This window comes from Mobula hypostoma, chromosome 1 (genome assembly GCF_963921235.1).
Source record: "Mobula hypostoma chromosome 1, sMobHyp1.1, whole genome shotgun sequence".
NCBI lineage: Eukaryota > Metazoa > Chordata > Chondrichthyes > Myliobatiformes > Myliobatidae > Mobula > Mobula hypostoma.
Window position 1 is genome coordinate 145,304,544 of NC_086097.1, and position 19,807 is coordinate 145,324,350.

Genomic DNA, 19,807 nt, shown 5'->3' on the forward strand with positions numbered 1-19,807 from the left:
ATTTTCTATTTTATCAGCTGACGGCTTCATTTAAGCTTCCTGCATAAGGGGATTATTCAGTCTGTTGAATTTGACATTTCTTCATGCATTTACTGTACATTTCCATTTTAGATTTAATGCTGTCAATGTTAAATGTTGCAATGTAATGGGAATTTCATTGTTAACTCTGTGTCTTACAGTCTTTGGATATGGATGATTCATACTTACAGCTTGCTGGTGATCGAAGGTTCTAACTCATTGGGAGGTTTGGAGAATACTCCATTGGTCTTCAAGCCACTTCCCCACTTGCTACTGAACAATCCCTCAATGAAGTATCCATTGCTAAAAGTAAGCTTTCCCTGGAGCATAAAATCATAAGTTAGTGCATTTACAAATAAACTGGGAAATGCTACAAGGTGTGTCATTGAATCTCCTGCTCTTCCTTCAGGACCAGACTAATGGAGAATCCCAGAGGAAACAGTCACCATGAGACGATCATGATTTTTTTTCTAAAAGTAGTGCATTAATTCATTAAGTCATGGAGGTTTATGTTATTCAAACCATGAAACATTTATGCAGCGTTCATCTTTCCCTTAAAGATCGGGAGACAAAAGGCCTATTCAATTATTATCCTTCTGCCAAAAATCAGTGATCTAATCCAATGATCTATTAGGCCTCTTGATGATAGTAATTTATGTTTTCAGTGAGAAAAGTCCATTTAAGTCCATTTAACATACCTTTGACTGGTCTCCAATTTAGCAAAAACTCATTGCAGTTTTTAAATAGAGTATTTGTTCTTTATTTGTATCCACTTTATCTCCTCTGATTCAAACAACGATCTTCAAAATCAGAGTCAATTAATCTCCATTGACTTTAGCAAAAATCAGTGCTCATCTTTCTATTTCTGTTTCCACCACCACACTACCCACATCTCAATGAAACAAAAATCATTTGCCCTTTTTCTTTCACAAACAGGAAAAAAATTCTGCAGATGCTAGAAATCCAAGCAACACACATGTTTTTTTTTTCTCCAGCCTGATGAAGGATCTGGGCCCCAAACGTCAACTGTACTCTTTTCCATAGATGCTACCTGGTCTGCTGAGTTCCTCCAGCATTTTATGTGCGTTGTCATTTTTCTTTCTTCCCTCCATCCACCTCTGGCTATGCTTATCTGGTCTAACTCACATGTGCTTCCTTATCCTACGTCGACACAGGTCAATGACTTGCTTTCTCTCACCCTACTTTTAAGCCAGATTGTTGATATCACCTGAATTTTAAAGGCAAAAATAGAAACACTCTGTTGTGCATTTAATATTTCAGTAATATTTGAGTAATATTGTAAATATATTAATTGATTAAGCATTTTTTGTTTGTTTAAATAATTCATTACAGGTCATATGTAAAAGTACTTGGAAGGCCTCCAAACCCAAGACAACTACCTGCCTATTGAAGTGTAGCGGGATGTTCAAAAAAAAACAGTGAAACATTCCAGCTAAAAAAAGTGCAACATGTGGATTCTTTGGAAAAGAAGACAGTAAAGTTTTTAAGAAAAGGCAGAAAATGGATGAATTCATGGGATCATAAACTGTGAGTACTGGGAGATAATAATATATTTAAAACAAAACAGAAATGACAAGTTCCATCAGAAAAATACACTAAACACGTTCGATTGCATAAGAGGAAACTGGATGTTACATACTGAGTGATTTGAGCAGTATTTTGAAGCAAATTAGATAGCCAATGAGAAACAAGTGCCAATTTTGCTGATCCAATTAGTGGAAGAGCAATAAGTTTATTTAGATGTTCTCCAACAAACTAACCAAAATTAGCTTTGCTGATATTGTGAAAGTAGTGCAGGAACATTCAGAACAGAAACCATGGTGGATTGCAAAATGCTTTAGGTTTCATAAGCAGAATCAAAAGGAAAGGGAGGCCATTTCAGCGTACATGGCTGAATTGAAGAGATTGTCTGATCATTCTCAGTTCAATGATGGACTTAGTGATGCACTGAGAGATCGTTTGGTTTGTGTGTTACAAGAAGCCATTCAAAAATGGCTCGTAATAGAAGCACAGCTCATTTAAGAGAGTAGTTGAAATCACTGTATCAATGGAAATAGAAACCAGCGATGCAATCAGCTACAAATGGTTTGGCGGAAAGGTTTGTCCATAGTCTAAAGAATGCACTGTGAGCAACGTCAGCAAAACACACTGCACTGACGCGGGTTCAGAAGCTCGCCAATTTCTTCCTTGCATATCACACGGCAGCACACTCCACCACCAACGACGCACCAGCAGTGCTGTTCTTGGGTTGTCCCTTGCCCTCACACTTCAATGTCCTCTAACCCAGTCTCAGAAGGAGTATGCAGGATAAACAGCTGAGGGGTTCTCAAGCAAGGAGGTTCAATGCTCACTCCTGGACAAGCAGTCCTGGTGAGGGACTACAGAGGTGATCAGAAGTGGCCACTTGGAAAGATTAAAGACAGAACAGGTCCACTCTCCTACACAATGGAGTTGGTGTCTGATGTCATCATGAGCTGAGACATTGATCAATTGAGGAGAGCAGAGTCAATTCTTAGAGAAGAAAGGTGTCCAGAGCTGTCAGAACCACTTCCTGCAGTCCCAGAGTCCTACAACCACCACCACAGGGGAGGCCCCAGAACCTGAGATTGTTTCACAGCCACAAGTCTCACCTGCCAAGCAGAGTGACATCCCCGGTCGGGAAATACATCAGCCCACGAGAGCAAGAAATCTTCCACCGTAATTAAATCTAAAGGCCTGAATGGGCCATTTACAATGCTGTGGATGTCTATAGACTGTAGTGGTTATATTATACAGTTCACTGTTGAGATGCATTCTATATTGAGTTGGAGTCTATAGCTAAGCGTGGAGGAGTGTTGTGTATTTAATATTTCAGTAATATTTGTATGATATTGTAAATATATTGCTTGATTAAGCATTCTTTGTTGTTTAAATAATTCATTATGGGCTGTATCTAAAAATACAGAAATAGCATACATTATTCTATCACCACATCATAAGTGTGCTCCTCAGTAAAAGCAGAAACGAAATTTACACACATCGCTCAGGCTCCCTTGTTTCTCTTTCAATTAGTTTTATGTTTTGGAGTTACAAAGCATAAAACACTCTGCAAATAGAGTAGTGATTTATTCTGCTTGATTTGGACTTGATAATGTAGAAAAAGAAATTTCAATCTAATGCCATGTGTTCCTGTATTTTGCTAAATATAGTTATGACATAAAATGCAATTCCTTCTCTTAATCTTCCTACTACTCCCAATCATTTTAACTGAAGTTTGAAGTCAGATAATCATGAATGTGGCCCTTGTTTTTCAAAGCTGGAAGCCTGCAATGTTATAGATCCTTCTTTCTTGGGTAGTTCATAAAAATACAAATACTGTACTTAGTTCTAGAAAGAGTTGCAGATAGTCACTGTAAATAGCGACAGTTTTACTTCAGCAAACATGTTAACCTTTATTTACTGCTCATGCTGCCACATTGCCTGTTAGCAACACGGAGTGATAGAGAAACTCAGCGGGTCAGGCAGCAAGTATAGAGGGAAGTGAACAGATGATGTTTTAGACCATGACAGGAGGGCAGAAATGAGAATTTAAAAGATGCATTTTTGAAAACTTAAATCATACCAAGACCTTTGTGTCCATGAACTATGCTTGCTACCCTATGTTGACTCCTGGAATACCTAGTCTTTCCAAGCTTCATTTATCTTCTCATACCTTTAATTTCCCAAACACCCACTATGCTCAGATCTGAGTAATTTTTGTTTTTGATACAAGTGTTTCACACATTTTACTAACTTAATAATGCAATATGAATCTATTGTTACCATATTGTATGCTTAAATATTCTAAACCCCTCAATTAGCTCTCAACCTATATGTAATAGCCAGACATCCTTTCTTTTATAATGAAACCTCCTGAATTCCTGTTCCATCTGGTGTATGTATTTTACTAATTAATATTCTATGCACTGCTTTGTTTGGCGGGAGGGATAGCTGCCTCATGTGTACAGCATTGCTGGCACACGCTTTAGTTAATTAATTAAATTGTGCAGAGCTCAGTGACATTTGCACCCAAGTTCCCAGTGGTTGTTTCTTGCACATGGGTGAACACCAGTAATAGTAATTTATTGAACACGATTTCCATCAGTCATTTAAAATTTGTAATAATTTGCCAACTGGGACATCTTTACAGAACACACAAATAAACATCCTGTTTATAACATGCAGGTTAAAATTTATACCTTTCCAGTTAGAACTAGGTCTTCTGTAAACTCTCCCTCATAGACAGAATCATCCTCTGACAAAATTGTCCCAGGACCCTGATGAAATAGTGAATATGTCATTAGATGCTGAGAAGTTTTAAAAAGAACAGTTAATTTGACAAAATTGTGGAAAGTGAATTAGTATTCATTGTGAGGGTCATTATATCATTTGAGTAGAGTAGAAGACCAAGGGAAAAAGACATGACGTCGAACAGAAAGTCATGAAGAACTATTATAAAACACGGACTTCACCATGACAGCAGTACTTCATCCAGTCTGAAACCCAGCCTTAGCAAAGATGTAATAGCTGTACGAATGAAGCAAAAAAAAAATCCTATGGATAGACTGGAGAAGTTGAGACCGTGTCTTTTGAACAGAGGGAGTTGTCTATGCCTAGATTTGCAAGAGATAGGTGGGATTTTTAATCAATATATCTCATCATTGTTTACTGAGGAACATGGCATGATTGTTGAAGGTTTAAGGGAAACAAATGGAGATGTTTTGAAGGGCATTCATATTAATAGGGACGAGGAACTTTCAGCATTATAGTGCATTAAGAATAAAGACAAGAACTTTACAGTACAGTACAATCTCTTCAGACCGTGATGTTGTGTCAACCATTTAAAATATCTAAGATTAAACTGAACAATCCCCAAGACCTGATCAAGTGCACCCTCAGATTTTGTAGGAGGCTAGAGGAGAAACTGTGGAGGTCTTCTCAGAGATACTTGCTTCATTATTATCCGTTGATGAGATTTCTGGAGATTGGAAACTGGCTAATGTTGCTCCATTGTTTAAAAAGGGTAGCAAGGACAAGCCGGGGCTGGTCAGTCTGACATCAGAAATGGGAAAGGTACTGGAAGGAATTCTCAATGACAGGATCTACCGGCATTTGGATTGAATCTGATTAGATGGAGTCTGCATGGCTTTGTGTTTCGAAGATCATATTTGATCATTTTTGATCATTTTTAAAGAGCTTTTTGAAGAGGTAATCAAAAAAGTAATTGAGCGTAGGGCAGTGAATGTTGTCTATTTGGAATTTAGCAAGGCTTACGACAAGTTTTTGTATGCTAGGCTCGTCTGGAAGGTTTGACCCCATGGAATCTAGGGAGAGCAATTAAGTGAATTCAAACTTAGTTGAGAGGTTGATGGTTTCTCAGAATGGAGGCAGATGACTAGTGGTGTGCTGCAGGGATTGCTGTTTCGTTCATTGTTATTCACTACTTATATTAATGATTTGGATGAGAATGCAACAGACTTGATCAGTAAGTTTGCAGACGACACAAATTTGGACTCTTGTTGATAGTGAAGAAGGATATCATAGGTAACAAAGGGCTCTTAATCTGTATTGAAAGTAAGCCAAGGAAGGGCAAATGGATTTCAGTTCAGATAAGAGTAGGGTAATGCATTTTGAAAAGCTAAACCAGCATAGGACTTGTACTATGAATGATAGAGCATTAGAGAGTTTAATGGAACAGAGGGACTTAGGAGCACGTGTATAATTCATTGAAAGTGGCCTCACAGCATATTCAGTATTTAGGCCTTGGTTCAATGGCTGTGGGGAAAGACGAGATGACTGAATCTATTAACAACTAATCTTTCAATAATCACTAGATTCTAGAATGCTTCCAGAAGACTGGATAATTGCAAATGTCTCTCCACTCTTCAAGAGAGTTAGTCTGACCTCAGTGGCTGGGAGCCACATGATAAAATAGTCCTTAGTCAGTATGGTTTCCTCAAGGGAAAGTCTTGCTTGACAATCTGCTGAAATTCTTTGAAGAAATAACAAGCAGGATAAACAAAGGAGAATTAGTTGATGTTGTGCACTTGGATTTTCAGAAGGCCTTTGGCAAGGTGCCACACAAGAGGCTGCTTATCAAGCTATGAGCCCATGGTATAACAGGAAAGATTCGAGCATGGATAAAGCAGTGGCTGATTGGCAGGAGGCAAAGAGTGGGAATAAAGGGAGCCTTTTCTGCTTGACTGCCAGTGACTAGTAGTGTTCCACAGAGGTCTGTGTTGGGACCGATTCTTTTTATATTATAATATGTCAGTGATTTGGATGATGGAATTGATGGCTTTATTGTGAAGTTTGCAGTTGAAATAAAGATATGTGGAGAGGCAGGTAGCTTTGAGGAAATAGACAGGCTACAGAAGGACTTAGACTGATTAGCAGAATGGGCAAAGAAATGGCAGATGGAATGGAGTGTCGGGATGTGTTTGATTATGCACTTCGGTAGAAGAAATGAAAGGGTTGACTAATTTCTAAATAGAGAGAAAATACAAAAAACTGAGGTGCAAAGAGACTTGGGCAGGATTCCCTAAAGATTAATTTGCAATTTGAGTCTGTGGTGAGGAAGGCAAATGAAATGTTAGATTTCATTTCAAGACGACCAATATATAAAAGCTAGGATGTAATGTTGAGACTTTATAAATCACTGGTGAGACTTCAATTGGAGTATTGTGAACAGTTTTGGGCCCTTCATCTTAGAAAGGATGAGCTGAAACTGAAGAGGGTTCAAAGGAGGTTCACGAAAATGATTCCAGGATTGAATGGCTTGTCGTATGAGGAGCGATTAATGGTTCTGTGCCTGTGTTCCCTGGAATTCAGAAGGACGAGGGGTGACCTCATTGATTCCCATCAAATGATGAAAGACCTTGATAGAGTGGATGTGGAGAATATGTTTCTTATTTTGGGAGAGTCTAAAACCAGAGGACGCGGCCTCAGAATAGAGGGATGTCCTTTTAGGATGGAGATGAAGAGAGTGGTGAATCTGTGGAATTCTTTGCCACAGGCAGCTGTGGAGGCCAGGTCTTTATGTATATTTAAGGCAGAGGTTGATAGCTCTTGATTGGTCAGGGCATCAAGGGATACAGGAAGAAGACAGAAGATAAGGCCTGAGAGGAAAAATGAATCAGCTATGATGAAATGGCGGAGCAGACTCGATGGGTCAACTGGCCTAATTTTGCTCCTATATCTTATGGTCTTATAATAAAGTTATTAATGCCTTAATTTTTTAAACAAACTCAATAATCAATTTGCAAACAGAATCCTACTTGTGTTGAAATTATATTTTTATTTACATTGCCTGAGGAATAAATTTTGGCCAAAGCTACAGAGAACACCGTCCATTCCTCTCAAAAAAAAGGCACAGATAGATAAATCACATCAGCAGAGGCAACAGACTGGGTCTCAGTTTAATATACTGAAGGCAGGACAAGAGAAGGCTGATGATCCAATCTATATTGGGTCAGTGGATAGACTAATTGCTACTCACGATGATCTTGTTGTTTTGGAAATTGCCCTCATAGCTCACTCCTGACTGTGTGATAACAATGCCACTTCCATGTCTGCAGTCCTCCAGCCACGAGCCAATGTACCTCTCCCCTCTGCATAGAATCAGAGGTTCAGTTTATTTTTGGCTAATGATTGAAAAGCAGAACAATTTCAAAAATAATGATAGGCAAATACACTACTTGAGAAAATAGTATTTCAAGCATCTTCTCTTCTGTCCCAAATTTCTACACCTTCTGAACAACAGCATAGGTTCAAGTATATGTCCGAAGTGTAAAAATCTCCTTGCATGCCCAAAGAAGCTTCTTTATTAGAATAAAGTATGGTAGGCAAGGTTAGACCTCACTTCACATTTAATTTTTTAAAAACTTGCTGAGGAAAATAATTCTGGTTGAGCTGTCATGCACCTTGATAGAAAGAATAAAGGTGTAGACCATTTCCTAAATGGGGAGATAATTCAAAACTCAGAGTTTCAAAGGGTCTTGGGAGTCCTTGTGCAGGATTCCCTAAAAATTAACTTGCAGGTTGAGTCCGAGGTGAGGAGGGCAAATGCAATGTTAACATTCATTTCAGAGGACTAGAATATAAAAGAAAGGATGTGATGCTGAGGGTTTATAAGGCATTAGTCAGACAACACGGAGTATTCTGAGTAGCTTTGGGCCACTTATCAAAGAAAAGATGTGCTGGCATTAAAGAGGGTCACTTCTTGCTGCCTTACTAAAACAACCAGCATAATCAAAGACCCCACGTACCCTGGACATTTCTCACTTCTCCCCCCTCTTTGAGCGGAAGATACACATACAAGGCTCATGGAGAGCCTCTATCCTGTCATTATAAGATCATTGAAATGTCCCTGAGTACAACAAGCTAGACTCGTGACCTCAATCTGTCGCATTATAGTATTGAACCTTATTGCCTGTCTGCATTTTTCCTGTAACACATCATTCTGCTATTGCTTCCCTTGTTCTACCTCAATATACTGTTGTAATGAAATTATCTGTAGTAATATCATGCAAAAAGAAACCCTTTTCACTTTGCCTCAGCACATGTGTCAAGAATATACCAGTTTATCAATTAACCAATTTTAAAATGTTCCTTCAGTGTAGCACTAAAGTTCTAAACATGGACAAATCAATTAGACTTGGGGTGGGATCCACAAATAACTAACTCAATACAGTGGACAACAATTGAACCATGATGATATTTTATTTTGAAGGCATTTTTATGGAAGATGTCAATGAATGTCGTTGTCTTTCTGCAGAAATACTAGAAAATACTCTAAGTCATTGGTACGTAAACAGCAGCATACTTCAAGTTATCAGTCATAGGCACTTCCAGAAATGATGTGGTTTCATCCAACATTATTATTTACAAGTCATCAAAACATATAAAGTTGGAGGCAATCTTGTAATTAGTAGTGACTAGTTTCTCCATATAGAAAATTCTTTTTGCTGACATCAAAGACACAGGAATAAAAAACGAGTAAGATGTAGATTTTGTTGTAACCCATCAAAAGTGGAGAACATCTGGAACATGCTCATGAAAAGTCTGTTGATGCAGGTTAATTATACACTCAACACTAAGATCGACTGTTTATTGCCAGTTTCAGGTTGCAGTGAACTATGCAGAGATGCAGGTCAATGTGATTCAGATACAGAGAAGTCAAGACCTAATTAAATACTAGGAGTCTGAATGTCCAATCTTCTACCCTGAAATATAACTCAAATATCAGATGGAGGAGTGCATACTAATGTCCATGCAAAACTAAACATAGAAAATACAAAATCAGCTGTCAGTTGTTAATAGTCTTATTAAAATATTTTCAACCATTATCGCTGATTAAGGACAGAGACCAGCCTTGATTTCACCAGCTGAGGCAAGTGGATAATCTTGAAGATTATTGTTCCAAATCAAACTTTCAATGAAACAGTCGATACAATGGGAGTGTCTGTTGTGACTATAAATGTGAACATGGCGTGAAGGGAAGTTAATTTTGTAAAGAGACATCTGACTGTCAACTCTACCGAACAATGCATCAACTCACTCCTGGAATATGTTCTACTGACATCACTTTCGCCATTTGGTTTATTGTAACAGTTATTCTTGTGGATTCTTGATAGTCATGTGGCTAGCATCGTGTGAATCATAAAGGAGAGCAGTGTCCTCCACCAAAATCAACTCACACACATTTCTAAGATCTATGGTTGAATAACAATATGCAATAGGCCCCAGTTCCACCTAGAGCCCATCTATCACTATCCCAACTGGGTTAACCGTGGTGCATGAAGTTGAAGAGCTATCTCAGCAAAGGTAAATGACAATTAGATGTCTCTTTCTGGGTGCTAGAAAACTTCTGGAAAACATGCACCTCCAGAAAATTATTCTCAAAATTTACCCAAGCTGACTTTGAGGCCATCTCCACACACAAGTATATACATTAGTTTTGAGGGGAAGAGTCTTTTCTCCTCTTTGACTGTTGATTCAATATTACAATCTACTTGACAGCCTCCTACCTTTCAGGGTCATCAAGCACTCCGTATCCTGTTTTTTTATCATTCTCCCAGTGCCCCATATACTTAAAGGCTTGCTTTTTCAAACAAGAGTTGTGTAGAATTCCAAATCCATGCCTTTGGTTGTCTTGGAAGTAACCTTTATAGACCATGCCATTTCCATACCTAAGAAGAGAGTGACTTTTGAGTATTGTTTTCACATTGGGGTGTATATTATATTAAAATTTGGCCATGTTGTTCCAAATTCAATCCACAGTCTTCAATGAAACAGCAAAATGGGGGACGGGGTGGTTTGAAATCTCAACAAAAGTTATTATTCTTATTCCTTATCTAGTGAGTCCTGTTGAAATCATGAGAAATCAGGAAATACCAGACGTATATCTGTGGCAAGTTACCCCTATGATCACATCACAGACCACTGGCAAACAAACTGGATTGATACTGAACGATACTTGCTTATGTAAGGCATCAGAGTTTACAAGCATTTGCACAAGTGGAAACTGTCTGCTGAGAGAAGTAGAGTCAACCAAAGGTGGGGTTAGGGAAAACTTAGCACCATTGTTGCCTTAGACACTGGAGCTAAATATCTCATTTGGCACATTTTCTCACCACCCTAAACAAATATTAGAAATTCAAATGCACAAATAGGCCTGAACCTGTCTATGCAATTTTCTGTGCTAACAGATTGAATTCCATAATGAAGGTGCAGGTGGCAATTGTACTACAATTTCTCACTGAAAAAAAGCATGGAATGTTCTTGGAAATAGTCCAAAGGTGATTCACTAAGATGAAACTTTGGATACAAGAACTGGTTTCTCCAAGTCTCAGCCATAAATGTGAATATAAAAGGATGTTTTCAAATGGACAGAAGGCCAAACACTGGACTGTGTCAGTTGTGAATACAAACTAAGAAATGTATTTCCTTGAACATAAAATTAGAACTAAGCTAATTAAAGCATTACAGATGATATTTCTTCATAAAACTAAAAAGGAAGTACAATAGAAGAGCATTCAGAGATGGCTGTGAAGAATGCACTAGATCAGCACAAAATGAGCAGAATCCAGGATAGCCAGTATAGAAAATAGTTCAGGCATAATTGATCAATCTTCCTGTTTAATGTCAATGGATTCAAGAAATGTATATGCCAGATCCCTGTTTAAGAAGAAGGGGCAGAGGGAATGGAAACAAGGCAAATATGGAGCAGATAATCTAGTTTAGTTGAGGGAAATACTTCTAGCATTTGGGCATAAATTTAGTACTCAATTTGAAATAAGTGAGTTAGTTTAACACAGATCATAAAAGTTGCTGGAGTTTAACTCATCCAAGCTGATCATCTTATACTATAGCCTGAGAGCTGACCATTTTGACGAATCGAAAACTAGTTGTACTTACTCACAGATGCCATAACCATGCATCTTTCCCATTTTCCAGTGACACTTGTAACAGTCAAAGCTCTCTGGCCCTCCAGGAGTGACATATACACCAAACCTGGAACAAAGCACCAATGGTTATTTCAGTCATATCATTGAAACATTGCATCAGTGTAACAGTAGCATTCATATGGTCATGCAAGAGCTGGTTTTGTTCCCACTCAAAGCTCTGCAAAGCTAATTAAGCCGGAGTTCAATAATGTTCTCTCCCCCTTTCTTACTGTGCAGCCGTAACAATACTTTAAAGAGAATCAGCCAACCCATCTTGCCACTCAGCTGGTCAGGAAGGACCACACAAAATGGTAACATAAATATGGACCACTTACATTTATTCTGCAGATTCCCACTTCTTCCCACCCCCCTCCATCAAATTGTTAGAGCTGTTTCCAAGAGATTTTTCATTGTTCAGTTTGGAAGCTACTCATCTAAAATTTGGCGTTTCCATTTATACAGAAAAGAGCAGTTTGCACCATTAATACAACAATAATCTTCAAGGTATTCTAGGTAATCAAAGGACCTTGACAATAAGCCACAGAGCGAGTTTTGGATGGGTGATTAAAAGCTTCGTCAATTAGGTAGGTTTTTACAATATTTTAAAAGGAGAAGTGCACAAAATGGAGGAGGAACTCTGCAAGTCAGGAAGCATGGAGGGAAGCAGGCAATCAACATTTCAGATTGAGACCCTTCATCTAGACTTCAAAGGAGAATGTCCTCGTAGGCAGGAATCCCAGAAATAGTATATATAGCACATTCTATGTACCACACTGATCATATTTTTGTGCCACTGTCATCTTTTCCCACTAATTGCAACCTTAGCTAAATAAAGCAAATCTCCTTTTCATTTATCAAAGCAAAATGTTTGCCTCACTCAGGAGTAAACTGAATGTCTCATTTAATTAGTGAGCAATTCCAAGTTCCTGGGTGTCAATATCTCTGCGGTTCTATCCTGGGCTCAAACATATCAATGAAGGCATGACGGTGGCTATATTTCATTAGGAGTTTGAGGAGACTTGGTACATCACCAGAGACACTTGCAAATTTCTACAGCTGTACGGTGGAGAGCTTTCTAACTGACTGCATCACCGCCTGGTATGGGGGAAGGGGCACTGCACAGGATCAAAATAAGCTGCAGAAAGTTGTAAACTCAGTCAGCTCCATCGTGGACATGAGCCTCCCCAGCACCCAGACCTAAAAAGTGATGACTCAGAAAGGCAGCATCCATCATTAAGGACCCCCATCACCCAGGACATACCCTCTTCTCATTGCTACCATCAGGGAGGAGGTACAGGAGTCTGAAGGCACACATTCAATGATTCAGGAATAGCTTTTTCCCACTGAAATCAGATTTCTGAAAAGACATTGAACCCATGAACACTACCTCGCTACTTGTTTTTTTTTCTCTTTTTGCATTACCTTTTATGTATTATATATTTATATACATTATATATAATTACTTACTGTATTTGCCATTTTTATTATGTATGGCAATGTACTGCTGCCGAATAACAATTGTAATTTAACAGTTTAACAGGTAAAGCTCTGTAAGTATGGAAATATGCCAGTGGAATTAAAACTGATTCTGATTTTGATTAGCTCAACAAGCCTTCAAGCCACAATTGAAAATAAATGCTTGGGCAAAGTTTCTGACCGTGACAGCAGAACTTAGATTTATGCAACATAAAAATTGTAAAATATCCAGTGTTCTAGACAGGAGAATTCACAAATAAAAGAATTATTTGGACAGATGCTAAGATTTGCTCAAAATGGCTCACATTAGGGGATATGTTCAAGGAAAAAACATGGTGGTAGAAAAAGCAAACACGAGGAAATCTGCAAATGCTAGAATTTCAAGTGTCACACATAAAAATTGCTGGTGAACGCAGCAGGCCAGGCAGCATTTATAGGAAGAGGTACAGTCAACGTTTCGGTCCGAGACCCTTTGTCAGGACTAACTGAAAGAAGGGATAGTAAGAGTGGGAAGCGCCCCTCTCACTTTCAAATCTCTTACTATCTCTTCTTTCAGTTAGTCCTGACGAAGGGTCTCAGCCCGAAACGTTGACTGTACCTCTTCCTATAGATGCTGCCTGGCCTGCTGTGTTCACCAGCAATTTTTGTGTGTGTGGTAGAAAAAGAATAGCATTACCAGGATTGTAATAACCTAAAGACACTGTCAGAAATAAAATCACTTATAAGCCGGGTGTTTTCAGTGCCTTGCAGAGAGGAATGCATGCAAAATAAACATGTTTCCATACATATCGAACTCCTCCTGTTAAACTGTTGAATCACAAATGTTGTTTTTAAGTGGCAACTAAGAGGAACAAGACTAGACAAGAATAAGTGCTAATGTGAGTATGTGTCTTTAGGCTTTTTACAACTTACTGCAGCTTTTTCTGATCTTGTGCAGTAAACACTCCATACCAGATGGAGATGCAAACAGTTAAAATGCTTTCCATGAAACATCTGTAGAAATTCATTTTTCTTCAGTGATATACTAAGTCTCTTCAAGCTCTGAATGAAATATAGCCGCTGCTTTGCCTTCTTTGTAATTGCATCAATATGTTGGGCCCAGGATAGATCTTCAGAGATGTTGACACCCAGAACCATGGTTTCAGGAACAGCTTCTTCCCCTCCATCAGATTTCTGAATAGGTAATGAACCCATGTACACTATCTTGCTTGTTTTTGCTCTCTTTTTGCTCTGTACATTTAATTTAATTATTTATATACATTTCTTATTGTAATTTAGTTTTTTATTATTATGATTGCAATGTACTGCTGCAGCAAAACAACAAATTTCACGACATATGCCAGTGATAACAAACCTGATTCTGATCACTTTTTAATGTTTTGGAGTTATTTTTCTGGAGCGGAGGTTCAAGTTAATTTCACTGATGTTGTGATTTGTGTTTTCACCATTTGTGTTGGGTCAGATGTAGAAAATCACAAATGGTTATTTAGACTCTTAATAGATTGAAGAAGTAAATATACAGAAAGATGGAATGGTTTTTAATCACAATTTACATAGCAGAAGGAAAGAAATCCATTCTGTTTGCATCCGTGGGTGCTAAATCATGCTAGTTAATGAAAGTCCTGCTGGGCCCACCCAAACACAAAGGTAGGGCAATTAAGGAACTAGTCCAGCTAGTCAAACAGTATGAGTGACTCACCTTCACCCAAAACTAAACAGAATATCAACTGCACTGGGCTTTATTGCACAATTAAGACAAATTGCTGAATATTTCTAGCGAGATATACGTTTGGATGCTACATGATTAGAGTTTGTGGAACCTTGATAATTATTGTCAAAGGAGAATGCTCAGTGAGCAGAAAACAGAAACGGCAAAGATTTGGATCATTTTAGGTGAGGTTGAAAGACTGAAGACATACAGAAGAAAGGAGAATAGTCAAGCTGAACAATACCAATGATTCTTATTACAATAAAAGCAAGTCAAGGGAAAAGCCATTTGATAATAAGTCAGTGGAGATCAGGCATTACTTACCCTTGTTCCAGACCACCTTCATATTGTCCAGCATAGTTTCGCCCACATGGCCATTTCATGATTCCACTGAAGCAATGAAAATATTAGTTAATAACCATTGCACTGACATGCTGAACTTGTTCTGGAAAATGCAAGGTTATAGCAAAGATGGAATGAAGGTGCTTAATCCACATCTGCCTTATTCAAGTTTGCATCGATCAGAAAATTGAGAATCCACAGCCTGCACCTCTGGAATTGACAACCCCTCTATGAAGGATCCAAAAATAGAATGAAGTCTTTACTCCAGCATTGAAACCATTGTTTACTTTCACTATCTGAGTACAATCTTAGAAAGAACTATCACCTTCTGTTACCACCATTGGTGGTATCTACAGGAGGCACTGCCTCACACCTAACATCAAAGGTCACCATGATCTGAGCCACACCAGCCTTTTGCAGCTCTCAATGGGCAAGAGGTACAGAAGTCTCAAGTCCCACACCACCAGGTTCAAGAACGGCTTCTTCCCTTCAACCATTTGATTACTGAACCGACAGGCAAAACCCTAATCACTACAGTTTAGCAACACTTTGCACTGAGGTGGACTTCTCTTGTATTACAATTCTGTTTTTGTTTTCGGAAAAATCCTGTATAATTTATCTTCTGTTGTGAATGATGCTTATATGATGCTGTGTGTCTGTGATACTGCTGCAATAAGTTTTTCATTGCACCAAATAATACACGTACTTGTGCATATAATGGTAAACTCAACTTAGACTTTGACCCATAGAACAGGATAACACAACGACGGGTCTTTGAGCCCACAATGCTGACGTATTAAACTAATCCTATCCCTTCTGCCTGCACATGACCCACACCCTTCCATTATCTGCGTATTCATGTGCCTATCTAAAAGCTCAGGAACAGCACAGGTATCTGCTTGCTTCAGCGTATGCCAGCCACCTACAAATCTTTGTGTAAAAAACTTGCCCTGGACATTCCATTTAAACTCCCTCCTCTCACCTTTTAGCCAGACTCTCAGTAACCCCTGCAATTTATCATTGTTCAACTCTTTCAGTGTTGTATTGTCTAATCAATACTCCTCTCTCTCTCTCCCTACTCCTTAGAGTGAATTGTATTTAATGGATACCTGCATATTTTTGCTCAATACAAACACAGTTTAAATAACCATGTACAAAGAAGGTTTCATTCTACATAGCACAGATCAGTAAAGATACAATAGGTAGCTTAATTTAATTTTACTCAGAACATATATTTTCATGGCAAACATCCCACTTCTGAGTATTTTTCCCAATCAGTATTTTACTGGTAGACTTCCTATAAAAATGTTAAACTCCAAACAACGTATACCTGCCCTGGGGTTTTCCATTGTACCAATCTCCCTCATAGATGCCTTCCTTAAATCGAGGATTGTTGACAAAAGTGTAGGCAGCAAAACGACAAGCAGGAACATTGCACGAGTTCTCAGTTCTGCTCTCACCCCACAAGGGGAAATCTAGTTTGCCGTCCAAGAACTGTCGAATGGCTTGGCTCAGCTTCCAGACCCACAGCATCTGTGCATCAAAAGAGCAAAATAAGAGAGCATAAATATTTGTGTTCATATTGCTTCTTTCATCATTTCACAAACGCTACATATTACTGCTGTAAAATCAGTAATGTTTTAAATACAAGTACAAAAGCTGCTGATTTTTTTCCTGTTTTGTTGCACTAATACTTTAATTGCCTTACTCTTTGGACAGAGCAGTTGAATCTTTGATATTACCTCAGTGGGGAGACAAAAACTCATTTTCAGGTCTGATCTTGGAGACAGCAGGCTTTGACAATGCAGCTTGTTTTCAGCCCTTTATCAAGAAACTAACTCGGATTTTATCAACTCTGTTCCTAGAATGGGGCTTCACTCTGGAATCCTAATACAAGAGAAGCAAGGGTTCTGCTAGTGAATCGAAGATTACCCAGGCCTATATTAGACATGTGCGTGGACAGAAAGCCTCTGCCATCATTTTTGCACCAGTTTCAATTAAACAAATGCATTATCGACACGCATAAATGAACTGAGGGATATTTGAGCAGTCTGAAGGATATTTATAGTGAATATCGAGCAGCACTTTCAATTCAGAGGCTGCATAGGATTCAAGATGAAAATAGATCACTTCACTAAATTGAGCAGATGAGGGCTGATCCTGATCAATCTAGAAATATCTGATCTTTCCTCAGGCTCTTTCTAATGAACATCTTGCTAGTTATTAATTGCTCCAAATGGATATCTCTGCTCTAGTTCATCAACTCCGGTTGACAGTATGTCGTTGCCTGAAAAAAGTTCACAAGTGGCAGCGAGTACCAGAGGTTACTCTGGTTTCGCAGGGTGAACTAAAATAAATTTTTACTTTCACTTTTTTTTATTGCTCATTACACCACTGGTGTTTAGGTCAGCAGTTAAGTTCCTCCATCTCTGTATGTACTTGGCCTTCTTCTCCGTTGTGCCCCAGATCTGGTTCAGGGTCTTCATTTCTGCCTTTATGGGACAGCGCCAAGTTGTTTTTTTTGTCTCCCACAATTCCTCTGCCCTTCAGAGGTCCAGTGAACTTCTGTCTAGGTGAAGACTCAGGAATACCGTTGCACGCAAATGGAGAAGGATTCTTTATTGCTGTTTCCACAAGTTTTACCTAACCAGTCAGCGTTGTTAGTCTTGCCCAGGCATTGTCTGGCATTTACCCTTTGACCTTTTTGGCATGGGTGACCCTACCAAGAGCCAAAGCACAATGCCCTGATTCCAGCCAGCATAGCTCTCCAGGTCATTGATACACGCAAAGAGGGTGTGGTCCTCTTGGAAGTATTTTCCTTTCAAATTCTTTTTATTCTTCACCCCATGGTTACATTTGGTTGAGCAGGTCTATTTTTGATACCCGCTTCCCCATGTTGGACAGGTAGATTGAAATCAAAGTGTGGATCCCTCCTTTCTGATCATACTCTAGAAAGAGTTCCATGGTTTAAAATATGTTCATAGATGAAGTTTGCAAAGCCGGCGATTATTGTCCATCCTTAATTGTACCAGAACTAAGAACACTTGAAAATGATCTGCACTGCTTGCTCTAGAAACACACGTAGACCAAACTAACAGTAGCATAGAGCTTAGTGTATCGCTTTACAGCACCAGCAACCACCAATCAGGGTTCAATTCTCCCTGCTGTCTGGAAGGAGTTTCTAAGTTCTGCCCATGGGTTTCCTCCAGGTGCTCCAGTTTCCTCCCACATTCCAAAATCGTATGGATAGAGTGAATGAGTTGTGGGCATACAACGTTGGTGCTGGAAATACTGCAACACTCATGAGCTCCCCAGCATAATCCTCGCTGATCTGATTTGAAACAAAAGACGCATTTTGCTGTACGCTAGTGTAAGGAGTTTCTTCTTTTCTGTTACTGCTAAGGCTAATAATATACCTTCTTTGTTATGTTATAATAAAAATGGCTTTTCTGTAATAATAACTGCGATGTAAGGAGTTCTCTCTCTCTGTTTGTTTGGGTTATATTATTGATAAGAGAAGGGACGAACCAATGAGTGTCCATGTTATTCTTTTTGTCGGTGATATTCTGTCTCATATGGCTGGGAACCGTGTGGTTTGGCGGGCTTTTGGGAGGAGACCCGAAGAGGAAGGACGTGCTGGAAGTGCTCTGGTTGACCACCGTGGTTAGTCCCGAGCAGCGAGTCGAGGGGGTCGGAGAAGATCGAATGGTGGAAAGAAGACCCCGTTAATTGAGCTCCAACTGTTGTGCACGAAGTGGTTGAACTCTGATAATTCTGGCGCCTTTTACTTTCCCTTTTATATTGTATCTAATACTAATTACATAGTTCCAGTAAGATTTATATCATGTAATCTGTAAATCGTACATTGTCTGATACTTGATGTGTGAGTTTGTACCAGGTGGCATTGCACAGCAACTTTGCAACCGTGAGACACGGTTTGGCGGGCGGACGGGGTTTCTCCTAGGTAAACACAAGTCGATAGACCTGAGCGTTACACTTCAATATTTCGATGTACAAACGTTTGTATATGTGACAAATAAAGCTAAAGCTAATCTTTCTTCCTGAATACTAGATGTGCTTTTATACCAACCCATCATTTTCCTGGCTCCATATACATTCTTGCACATCTTTAAATTAATTCTGCTAGATTCAAATGTTCCAAAAAAATCAATTTTGAATGTCGTTAGGAATACCAAGCAAAGAGAAAATCTGACTGTCATTCATCTACAAAGTATCTTCATGTTTTTCACAGCTGAAGGATAACTTGAGCTGTGGTCAATGTTTATAGGGATCCTATTAAAGCAACAGGAGATAAGTAAGTAGTTATCTGTTCTTGATTTGGAAAGAAGCAGTAGCCAGGTATTTTTAGAGCACCCACTAAACTAGCAAAGAGATTAGGTTGACATTTGACATAAAGTACCCCTGAGGAACATCTGAATAAATGTGTTAGTGTTTATCACAGAGTCAAATTCCTGAACAGAGCACGAACCTTTAGGCCTGTTTCGGATTCATTGCCTGAACTGAAAAGCTCTGTGGATTAGGGTGTGGAATTGTTATTTTTCTTTCATTTTCCTTGTAGCTGAACTTTTGTACGCTTGCTAGTAATCTTCATATGATCACCTGTAAGTGTGTGATCGTTCAGTGAATTTCCAGTAAGTAAGGTGTAGTTGATTCTGTATTTTTCTATGTTTCTCTGCAATCTATGTCACACCACTGAACCTGCCTATTACATAGGCTATTTCTTATCACTAAAATAAGTTGACATCTCTTCAGTCTG

General features: G+C 38.9%; 1 protein-coding gene across 1 annotated transcript in view; it reads right to left on the reverse strand.

Moving 5' to 3' along the window:
• LOC134351333 (ALS2 C-terminal-like protein) overlaps positions 1 to 19,807 on the reverse strand; it is a 112,537-nt gene that overhangs the window by 26,795 nt on the left and 65,935 nt on the right. Inside the window, exons 11-17 of the mRNA XM_063057410.1 lie at positions 16,361 to 16,563; positions 15,013 to 15,078; positions 11,476 to 11,571; positions 10,086 to 10,247; positions 7,556 to 7,667; positions 4,257 to 4,334; positions 208 to 338 (exon numbers count right to left, since the gene is read on the reverse strand). Coding sequence (XP_062913480.1) covers positions 208 to 338; positions 4,257 to 4,334; positions 7,556 to 7,667; positions 10,086 to 10,247; positions 11,476 to 11,571; positions 15,013 to 15,078; positions 16,361 to 16,563 — 848 coding nt within the window. The remainder of the gene's footprint in view (positions 1 to 207; positions 339 to 4,256; positions 4,335 to 7,555; positions 7,668 to 10,085; positions 10,248 to 11,475; positions 11,572 to 15,012; positions 15,079 to 16,360; positions 16,564 to 19,807) is intronic.